At 34.1% G+C, this 12,311-nt stretch overlaps 1 protein-coding gene across 1 annotated transcript in view; it reads right to left on the bottom strand.

Moving 5' to 3' along the window:
* Positions 1–5,099, bottom strand: part of LOC107704905 (alpha-L-iduronidase) — a 9,282-nt gene extending 4,183 nt beyond the window's left edge. Inside the window, 7 exon segments of the mRNA XM_074187075.1 lie at positions 822–1,000; positions 1,003–1,023; positions 2,579–2,674; positions 2,847–2,954; positions 3,073–3,155; positions 4,111–4,251; positions 4,784–5,099. Of these exon segments, the coding sequence (XP_074043176.1) occupies positions 822–1,000; positions 1,003–1,023; positions 2,579–2,674; positions 2,847–2,954; positions 3,073–3,155; positions 4,111–4,251; positions 4,784–4,944 (789 nt within the window). The 5' untranslated portion in view covers positions 4,945–5,099.
* Positions 5,100–12,311: the final 7,212 nt, after the last annotated feature.

Below are 12,311 nucleotides of genomic sequence, written 5' to 3'. Positions count from 1 at the left end.
GAAAAAGTCAAAATTAAGAAAAATAAACAGAATTGCGAGATTTAAAATCAGTAAAAAAAAGTCAGAAAATTGAGATATAAACAGAATTACAATTTATAAACTGTAAAATACAAACTCAATATAAACTCAAGATATATATTTATATTTAAATATATTTATATTATATTTATATATATATATATATATATATTTATATGAGATATAAACTCAATTGTGAGATATAAACTTAGAATTTCGAAATATAAACAGAATTGTGAGATATAAACTCAGAATTGTGAGAAAAAGTTAAAGGGGTCATATGATGCGAATGTACAGTATTTGAAAAATAATGTATTTTTTGAACATTAAAGCATGTCAACATATTCTGTTACACCAAATACACAAAATAATGATCTTTAAAAAAGCATCATATGACCCCTTTAATATTATGAAATATGAACAGAATTGTGAGATATATACTCAGAATTGTGATAAAAAGTTATAATTACGAAATATGAACAGAATTGTGAGATCTAAAAGTTGTGAGAAAAAAAGTCAGAATTGCAAGATATAAACTTTCCGAAAAAAGTTAGAATTACGAGATATAAACCCAGAATTGTTATTTTGAGCTATAAACTCAAATGCAAGATATAAACTTCAGAATTGAAGTCAGAATTGCGAGACATAAAAACATAATTGCAAATATACATTTGTAATTTGAGGAAAAAGGCGCAATTACCTTTCTAATTTTTTTATTCCATCTAGGTCAGGACTCAATTACGCATGACATATTTGCATTTGATTATCACCTACATTTTAGTATCACTACAACACTTATGCACCTTCTTATGCAGGGCGACGTAGTCTAACCGTACGCCCGTCTCTCCAGTGAAGTAGTTTGTGCCGTTGTAACAATGCTGTAGCATTTCCCAGCAGTATGGTGAGTGGGGCAGAGAATGACAGGAGTCTCCCGGACCCCCCAACTTCAAAAGAGGACTCGCCGCACGAAGTCCTTCAGAGAGGCATCATAATAGTTCAGAAACCCTGGAGGAGTGGAGACAGAAAAATTCATGTTCACAACACTGAGGCTGGTGGATTGCCCTCGGCAGAACTAATTCTTCCATGTGGTAGCATTAAATGAAAACTTGTCAGACACTTTCTTGTTTTGTCCGCACCACGAAAGGCGTGTTTGAGAACACCAAGTGCAGAAATACAACACAAAACATGGCATCTGCCAGCAACACAAGCACTACTACAAGAATGGCACAGATGGACAAGCAGTTATTCAAACAGGATGTGTGCTTGTCTTTATCCAGTCAATGTTAATGACTTTAAAAATACGCAAATCAAAATTTAAAAAATATCTAGCTACACTACCAGTCAAAAGCATGAGGTCAGTATTTATATGTATTTTTTTTTTATTCAGCAATGATGCATTAAACTAATCAAAAGTAATAGTAAAGACATGTTTTAGAATGATATACTGGACAGTAATAGAATGTTACAAAAGACTTATTTTAAATAAACACATCATAACAAAATATTAAGTGGCACAACTGTTTTCTACATTAATAGTGATAAGAAATGTTTCTTGAGCAGCAAATCAGCATATTAGAATGATTTCTGAAGGATCATGTGACACTGAAGACTGGTGTAATTATGCTGAAAATTCAGCTTTGCCATCACAGGAATACATCGCATTTTCAAATATAATTAAATAGAAAACAGTTTTTAATTGCAATAATATTTCACAGTTTTAACTGTTTTTTTTTTTTTAATCAAATAAATCCAAACTTTATATTTAGCACTTCCACAAAATGTAATATACACGTTTGCCCAACATACAGACATAAACATGAACCCTGGTTCAGTTTAGTGCAAATGAATTACATATGTCTATTTTACCATCTCCCCTCGACATGGCACAATAAAATAGTTGACTTCTATTTAACATATGAACATAAAAAATATAGCTGCAATTACAGGGCCCGAGGTTATGGTATCCACATGCCAGGGTCCCATGGGGTCTCAAGACAAGTTTTCAAAATTTGGACAACTAGGACTATTATTAACTCGAGATGGCATCTTAAATATGCAGCATTCATGGCAGGATGTTCAAAAAACAAAAATGTAATGCAATACAAAATGCACGCTTGTCAGAACACTAATAAAAAGAAATGCTGCTTAAAATATCCAAACTAAAATAAAAATATGAGAAAAAAATATGTAGCTGGCTAGTCAGTTTTACATTTTTTATTTATGCATTTAGCAGATGCTTTTATCCAAAGCGACGTACAAAACAGGAACAGAAGCAATTTGTCAAGGAAGGTTTTAGAATTTTGAAACAGTGTGTTTAGACAAAATTCAAATTGTCAGAAAATATTGGCGCAATTAATTCAACATGATCCAAAGAATCTAGGAACATTTTGTCGATTTCTAGGCGAATTTGATAAAACCTTATGAGCAGAAACTGCAAGATCGAGTTTGAGCTGTTGGTGGTGCTGGATAGTTTGAGACCACCAATAAAATAAATTCCAATCGATTAAGAAAGATTGACAGGATTTTGGCTCAGACAACAACAAATGATTCTAGACTGTACCTTGGATTGATACAGTGATGTTGTCAAAATCATGGTTGTTCAGCTCATTCCATGTCTCAAAGTTCCACTGAGAGACAAAGCCAAGTCCGTAGTTCCCTGCACACATATAAAACCACAGAAACAATTACAGTCAGAACTTCTGGAGCTTTGTGGTAAAGATCTGGCCTAGTAAACATTCAAACGTCCTTTCCTTTCCCTTTAAACCCCACAAGAGCTAATTTATGATCTATCACCATCTAAAACATTACGACTTCAGTCTCATACTCACATATGTATCTTTTGGCGATTAAATAGACCAAATTCCTCCATTCAGTAACTTGACTTTTGTCCTCAAAGTTGCTGAAACTGTTGGACACGCTGCCCATCAGTTCAAACCCTTTAAAAAATAAAAAGCAATCCTCTTTAATATAATGCAAAGTTGTGTTAAATTAACCCTAATTCTACAGTACACAAGCATTTAAATGTGGATTTCGCTGTAATATTTAAAAAATGACCTGGCTGCAGTCCATTCTGCCAGAGAAGGTCAATCAGCTGGTCTAAGTGAGTGAAGTTGTAGTGATATTCTCCACTGTAAACTCTAAATGACATTCAGAGACAAAATCTTAGTACTACAGCACACTAGATCTAGTTTAAGAGACGTATAATATAAATAAACCATTTAATCAAAGATTATTTGTTAATGCACAAACAGAAAATTGAGAAGGAAAAAGTCAGAATTGTGAGATTAAAAAGTTGCAATTATTATTTTTTTAATAATTAATTTTAATATCTAATAAACAGTATGTCAAAAGCAGATCCCAAGAGAGAGAAAAAAAAAGATTTTATGAGACATAAAAGTTTTTACAGCATTAAGATTTTATGCATTTATGAATTTTTGCATTTTATGCATAAACTATAGTTTACATGGGAATGAAAGTGTAAAAGTGATGCATGAACAAGAAGCAGACAATATAAGAGATGTATATAATAGTTACTCTAGATGAATACTAAAGTCTAGGTATGATATTAAGATGATATGTAATCTTATGACAACAGCACTGCTTACTTGCAAGGTCACACAAAAATCACAGATTTTTAAACAGATATACGTATGTATATGCATATTAATATAAGCATATTAGAATGATTTCTAAAGGCTCACCTGACACTGAAGTCTAGAGTAATGATGCTGAAAACTCAGCTTTGCATCACAGGAATAAATTACATTTTAAAATATATTCAAATAGAAACCAGTTCATTTGTGATAATATTTCACAATATTATTGTTTTTACTGTATTAAAAAAAAAAAATCACACCGACCCCAAACAGAACACACACAACACATGCTCTTGGAAATAATATCTTATGGAAATAGCACTGCTTATTTGCAAGGTCAAACCACAATCAAAGAAAAAGCAGAGAGAGATGCATATAGGCATATTAATATCAATCAATCCTATTAACATATGCAAAGTAAATTATATTGTAATAGTTCACATTCATTCAAACAGAAGAAGAGGAAGTCTGATTCTGGTAATATGGTGTGACTGACCGTGCGGAAACCAGCTCCAGCATCCAGTGTATCCGCACCTGCTGGATTCCGCTGTGTGGCACAGAGCCGATCAAAGCCAGATTCATCTGCTGCTCTGGACTGAGATCATACAGGTGTGCATCACTGTGCGGCTGTGGAGGGCTGCAAAAACAGAAGACAAGTGTCAATTGCGTACTTAATGATTTTTGCCCACAAAAACAATTACACAGACAGCGTTTTCCTGGAAATACTTGTAGATGTATAGTGCAAATAGTGCAAAAAGTATTACGATATTACCACACTTATAGTTTTAATTAAATTTTTTAATAAGGTATGTACACATTATTATAGTAGTACTATTTTGAGTACTTTAGCATGTACTACAGTATGCTAGAAGATAGATGTAAAGTATATATACATGCACTATAGTGTACACCATTTATACATGTACTGTACTGTGGTATTCTTTACTTGTAAAGACTGCGATATGAATATGTAATCTTGCAGTGTAACGGTTTCCCTTAAAACAGAGTGGCAGTACAATGATACAGTGATTATATCAGAACGTAATACTATGGTAATGAAATTCACATAAACAATAGTAGCACCATGGTGCTTTTTGCGATAATATCATTTGATAGTGATACTCGCTGTATAATGTTATAAAGGGGTCGTTGACAAGCGTTTTACTAACCAGAATCCAGTGCTTCTCCAAAAGTGCTTCAAGTTTCGTAGTGGCTTGTCAACATTCACTTGAACCTCCTCAGATAAAGCTATAACAGACTGTTGCTGTTTCATCAGCAGGACTGAGAGAAATACTGTCCATGTGAATGACCTGTGTTTACATCTATACATGCTGCTCACGTCACTTACAAACACTCACGTTCACTGTACACGACTTACAGTTTCACTTCACAACCTCACAGATACATTATCTAAAGTTTCGCGTTCCAGAAATCGTATTTGGTGACATTGAAACACATTTCCCCCAACTTCTGTGCTCATAGAATGCACGGTCTTCCATCTGCGCGCTTCAGAAAAGTTGGTGCCGTGACGTCATTGACTGGCGACTGGGGTTTAACAGCTGAATGTCGCGGCAGACTGGTTTAAAAGTACAATGAAAACGAAAAGTACACTTTTTACGGTTAGGCACCTTGATTCTATAGTCAGTTTAAATTTACTTGCATAGCTATTTGTATAGAATAGATAAGATGACAATATAGCAGTGCAACCAATAATACACACACGCATGCTAACGTTTTTTTTTCTAAAGCAAATATCTGAAGCAATTAAGGATAATAAAAGAGATGTGGAAGACATTTTCAGGCCCTTTTTATTGTGACGAATGAGCTTTATATCGACAATTGTTGTCCTAACAGGCAAGGCTGATTTATTTATTCAGCACATTTGATATAAAATGCATAATACAGAAAAAAGAAATAGAAAATTATATAAAACCATGAGTTTTGGACTAAATGGACAAACAATTTAAATATGGACTCAAATGAAAGAATAAAACAGAATAACAAAATAAAAAGTTGCATTCATAATAAAAATAAAATATGACATGAAAGAGAACAGACTGTTATACAGATTTCAACTACTATACAGCTAAAGCAAAATGCATTAAGATCACACATAAAACAATAACATAAAAAAACGCTTAAAGCTTTTTATCTACTTAAGTCCCTTATCCATCTGCCTGGTGGTGTGATATACAGGCTACAATCTGGTTTAAAATCACACCTGTGTAGTAATGGATTGAGGATGTATGTCTGGACCTGCTGAGAATATGAAGGTAGAATGACGTCAAATCCGATCAAAGAAAATTTATACACATATTTTCATGTAACCAGTTATTTCACAAATGAGGCAATTTAATTTACGCTTACAGTCTTATGTACACTTCCACAACTCTTACCCTGCGTATGCAAATCTTTTTGACGTCATTTTACCTTCATATGAGAAGGTTCTTGTACCTGAAGACCTGTGGGTTTTGTTGGTTCAGCGACATTTGCAAGTGGGTCATTAGGTCTTGCAACCCCTAAAGCGAGTAAAAACTATATATTGTTGAAGCTCTTTTGACTTGTGGTAGTAGTATGCAACACCCAAAAACCAAATTTCAGAATGCCAGTACTGGCACCACACATATTTCCTCCATAAAATGTAAAAATTTAGTGTTTATTATTTTATTTTCAGGTTTAATGCTCAAAATTTGATCAGTTTTGATACATGGTGGTAAGCAACACTCTAGCAGCAGCACCATAGAAACCAATCATTAGAATGCAAGTACTGGTACAATTTTTGCATTAGAAAACACCACATGTATTTTCTTCATAAAATGTAACAATTTTCCATAATTTAAACTATCAAGTTGAATGCACAAGATTTAATCAACCTCAGGAATAATATGAGGTCAAATTCAGTTTATGCAAAAATAAAAACTGCGATGCTGTTTTTATCATTCCACCTGAAATTGCAAAATATTAAACACAATACCGCTAAAAACTTCAAGAATTATGGTGAGGCATACCTTATAATTAAAAGCTGGTTATTGGTTTTCTAATGTGTTTTAATATCATTATGATGATGTAATGTGTGTAGTGCAATACATGCCTCAATGTTATGCAAGCAGAAAAAGGAAAACACCTAGAACCTAAACTGAAAAAAAAAACATGATACGAATTTTTTTAGTGTATGTGGAGCATAATGTAATGTTATAATGTTTGTTAATGTAGAAGTGATTGTGAAATGTTGTAGATACTTGAGGGAACTTTCACAAACCAATGTGGTGAGGGATTTCAGGGATTTAATTCATTTCAGCTCATTTATACGCATTTAAGAGATTAAGGGCAAAATTATCTGTTCCTCAAACTCCACAGCAGTCAGTTGTGGGAAAGAGCCACAGATGTTTATTGGCTGAATGAGAGAATGTTGTCATATAAAAACACATGCACAGCTGGGTGATATAAGGTATCAACAAAACAGCATATGGTGGTATATGAAAAAGATGAAAGGGTAAGTGAAAATATTATTATATATCATATAAATATAAAATATTAGATATTATTAAATAGTAGAAATAATATCTAAATATTACATATTATTTTATAATTATGACTGTATATTACTACATTAAGAATCTATCTATGTATTTATCTATCTAACATAATTATTATTATTATTGATTAGTCCATTGTTTGTTCAGGAAGAAGAGTTCAAACAACATATTTCAGTTCCTGATTCAGGCAAATGTTTGTCTAGCAAGATAAAATATGTAAATATATACATGGGACAACCAATTTATGATTGCAATGTAAAGTGGTGTATTTTGCAGGTCAGAATCAGCTATGACAACTTTAATCTTGGTTTTCAGTCTCCTGTCTGCAGTCTGAGTCAGGCTGTTCCTGTGAGTTCAAAATATGACTTATATAATGCAAATATAACATAGGCCTAAGGCTTACTGTTTAAGAGATTATATGTCTGTTGGATATAGGCAGAGAAATCCAGGAGCAGGAAGACAAGAGATCTGAGTTGTGAGGTAATCATTTTCAGTCTAAACAATGTACATTATTTAAACCTTAGCCAGGAAAGGCTTATTTTGTTTTATCTATTTTATTATATTGCCTATTTAATATTAGCCTATATCATTTGTTTCCAGTACAAAAGCAGCACGTTACGCTGCTCATTACATGCTGGTATTTCTTATCACAATACTTTAATGTATTGTCGTAATTATAAACACACTGATTTGTAGCGTAATTAGTTGTATCGTTTACTGCACTTTCTAGTTATAATGTATCAGAAGTCTTGCACATTCACAGAAAATAGCCTATTTCTGTTAATCAGATATATTTTGATATATTGTGTTTTCAGGACTTGGCTTTGCAGTTCAGTCAGCGCCTTCATTTTATTTTCTCGTGCCTGTGGGTCAGTTTGGTGGACTGCAACTTTCCCCCTACAGGTTCCCCAGTCTTAGGCCCCGTTTACACTGTCAGTTAAATGTGACCCGACTCCGATTTTTTGCTTATAATGTGACAGATAGGATCTGTTCTATGACAGTGTAAACATGAAAAAAACACTTGCATTCGGATATTTCGAGATCGGTTTCAAGCCTCATTCATATGTGGAAATAAATAGGATATAAATCAGATATGTGCCAATGCGACTGTCATGTAAACAGGCAGATCTACGGTGGCCGAGAAGTGCAAAGCAGATCACAATTCTGAAAACAAAATAACAAATTACAAACGCAAATGCAAGTCTAAAAAACTAAATAATTCAGAAAGCACAACAACAATTCAGAAAACATTATAACAAGTCAGAAAACACAATGACAAATTCGAAAACAAATGAACAAGTCAGAAAACACAACGACAAATCAGACAAACCGGAAGAGGTAGGTATAGTTTGAGACAGCGCCATTGGTTTGGGATTACTCACCGCTGACTGGACGAGACATCTGTCAATCAACGTATACAGGAAGAACCAGCCGAAGAACAGCAGAGTCGTGGTAGAAAGTTCGGAGATGGTATTAAAGTAGCTCAGTTTAAATGTATTGTATGACTTGTCCTTACTTTGGAATAAAAAATACGGGGTGTCTATTTACATTTAGGTAAAAGTGGCAGTTAGACATCAGCACTAGTGGCGCAGATGGATAAATGCGTGCCTTTGGCTTTTTGACGCGGTCAAAATAACAATTCAGAAAGCACAACAACAATTCAGAAAACATTATAACAAGTCAGAAAACACAATGACAATTTCGAAAACAAAATAACAAGTCAGAAAACACAACGACAAATCAGACAAACCGGAAGAGGTAGGTATAGTTTGAGACAGCGCCATTGGTTTGGGATTACTCACCGCTGACTGGACGAGACATCTGTCAATCAACGTATACAGGAAGAACCAGCCGAAGAACAGCAGAGTCGTGGTAGAAAGTTCGGAGATGGTATTAAAGTAGCTCAGTTTAAATGTATTGTATGACTTGTCCTTACTCTGGAATAAAAAATACGGGGTGTCTATTTACATTTAGGTAAAAGTGGCAGTTAGACATCAGCACTAGTGGTGCAGATGGATAAATGCGTGATTGCATTTGCGTTTGTAATTTGTTCTTTTGTTTTCAGAATTGTGATCTGCTTTGCACTTCTCGGCCTAAAAAAAAAAATCCAGGATTGTGTTAGACTAGACATGGTACTTGGCGTGTGTTCAATGCCATTATCTTAGAAATATTATTAAAAGATTGCCAACTGCAGGTCTTGATGCCCAATTCTGATTTGTTGCCTATATCCGATTTTTTGGGCTGTCCGTTTACACGTTCTTTCAATTGTGACCCGTATCCGATTCATGTGTTTACACTTGCCATACCATCTGAAACATTGCGCATGCGTGCCTCCACATGCGCTTCCTCCTGAGAATAATGTGACACCTGTGCTGACAAAACGAGTCACAATGAGCAACTTAAAAAAAAATAATAAAGACATTCTCCATTAAAAGACCTTCAAAATGATTTATGATTTGTTGGAATCTGACAAAAAATTACTTGAGCTACACCCGTTTGAAGTCGATAGAGTGAAGTCCTCCATCTTTTCTTATTATTAAATAATTACTATATTAATAATCACAATATAGCTATTTTTTTATTTTATCTTTGCTATTCTAAATAAGAACAGATGCAAAAAAAAAAACAGAAGGCTAGAACAAATAGCCTAGAAAGAAACAAATAATGCATTACCTTTATCATTTTATATCTAACTAAAGCATTCATGTACGAAAAACAAATAATCAAATGTAAAAGTAACTTAAGTGTGTTCATTACAAATAAATTGATTATTAAAACTACAAAAGCAGTTCAATGAAGTGCAGCGAGTGATTTCCACTTTTCTTTTATTGTTAGATTAACATTAATGATACAGACGTAATATACTGTAATGCACGGATCTAATATAATGTTACACATCAGATGTTAAGAAGGCGTGGTTTCAGGACGCAGTTAGTGTTGAAGCAGCCATGTCAGGGAGACGCTGTGTGTTTCTAGGCGAAAGCAAAAACACTTTATTTGGCCTTCCGAAAGTAGATGCATTTAGGAATCTTTAAGATTACTTACAACAGAACAGCAATGCATTTTATGGACGACCGTTTCGTGAACCTAGGAGAGGAGGTAATTCTGACTTTGCTATGACAATCTGGCGCATCTGAATCAGCGACTGTAAGTATGTTTTGTTATTAGTTTAAGTATTTGCTATTGACTGTTCAAATGCGGAGTTTTGCGCATCGTGTGTGTGTGTGTGTGAGAGAGAGAGAGAGCGCGTCACATCACAGTAGAGTCAGCTGTCTTAACCGCGGCTTGTGTACTGCATCATTACTGTGTCTGTTCCCCTTTCGGTCTTGAACTGATGGTAAAACTAATGACATTATTTACTGTCTTTTCATTTATTTTGAAAGATGAAGCTCGCGATTATGTTAAGGGGCGTTACATTTCCGACGAGTGCTTGCGGTGTTCGGCCAATCACAATGCACTGGGTCAGCTGGCCAATCAGAGCAGACTGCGCTTGTCAAAGGACGAAGCTAGAAAACGAAGCGTTTGAGAGAGGCGGGGCATAGAGGACCTACAATAATGTAAAGTATTTGAAAAATAATGTGTTTTTTGAACATTAAAGCATGTCAACATATTCTGTTACACCAAATACACAAAATAATGATCTTTAAAAAAGCATCATATGACCCCTTTAATGACTTTCTTACTCATATGAGAGATGAGTAGTACTTGAATTGTCAAACATATGTAGTATTTACTATGAAGATTTATTTGTAGTTTGGGGTCACTAAGATTTTTATTTATTTATTGAAAGAAATTAACACTTTTATTCAGCTTGGGCACATTAAATTGATCAAAAGTGACAGTTAAGACATTTATATTGTTACAAAAGATTTCATTTTCAAATAAATGCTGCTCTTTTGAACTTCCTATTCCTACATCCTAAATGTAGCACTATCTCCACAAAAAATATGAAGCAGCACAACCGTTTAGGAAATGTTTCTTGAGCATCAAATCAGCATATTAAAATGATTTCTGAAGGAACGTGACACTGAAGACTGGAGTAATGATGCTGAAAACAGATTTGATCACAGGAATAAATTGCATTTTAAAATATCAAAATAGAAAAAAAAATACATTTTTTTTTTTAACTAAATACTGTTTTTACTGTATTTTTGATCAAATAATTGCAGCCTGGATGTAAATAAGAAACTTTTTTTATTTTATAAATGTAAAACATTTGAATGGTAGTGTATTCTATGCATCGACTATTATTTTTACTCCCCTTTGCAATTCCACCTTAAAATGCAGAGATAATAAAGGCAATAACATTCCATATGAATAAACAATCAAAAGCAAGTCATACGAACGAGTCTTGTTCTGATGAGATTTATTTAAAAGAAATTAACAGACTCAAAAAAAAAAGTTCCATTAAAATACAACTCAAATAGCATCGTTAAACACAGTCAGTTTTACATGTTTTCTTTATACTACCTGTACATTAGACTTCACAATTGCAACTATTTTCAAATAACTTAAGTAACTTGTTTTTAAAAGTGCAAATCCATAATTCATACATGGGAATTCCAAGACGTGGGTACATGGGAAAGTTCACATTTCCATTGTGCAACGAGAGTGAGAACGAATGAGTGAGTGAGCGAGCGAGTGATGAGTGAGCGAGTGTAGAAACGCAGTGTCTGACTATGATTTCTGCTCTGCTCCTAGGGAGGACTGAGGCGTGCTGTCCGGCTTTTCTATCTGATAAGTGATGAGATACTCTGGGTAGGCCTGGAAAACAACACCACCACCACACATTAACACACTAATACATCACAGACCGCAGTCTCTTTCATGTGCACTATTGGATGAGAACAAAACAAAACTTAAACTGAATTGAGCTGAATAATGACACTACTGTCTTCTGTAGAGCTGCTTCTTTCTAGCTGAATCAAATTTGTTTCTAAGTGACAAATTTTGTAACATCAACACTGTTACTGAACTGAATTGAATCAACATTGAACTGACGCAAGCTGAATAACGACACTTATCTTTGTAGAGCTGCTTACACCTTGCCTAAACTTGTTTAATAATTGATCAACTTCACACATTTATTGAACCAAATCTGAATCAACACTGAAGTGAATTAAAGGGTTAGTTCACCCAAAAATGAAAATTAGGCTGCGTT

The sequence above is a fragment of the Sinocyclocheilus anshuiensis genome, unplaced genomic scaffold (genome assembly GCF_001515605.1).
Source record: "Sinocyclocheilus anshuiensis isolate Anshui unplaced genomic scaffold, SAMN03320099.WGS_v1.1 scaffold117, whole genome shotgun sequence".
In the NCBI taxonomy this organism is placed as follows: Eukaryota; Metazoa; Chordata; class Actinopteri; order Cypriniformes; family Cyprinidae; genus Sinocyclocheilus; species Sinocyclocheilus anshuiensis.
The sequence above is the reverse complement of the archived record's forward strand: the minus strand, read 5'-3'. Positions and strand labels throughout refer to the sequence as shown.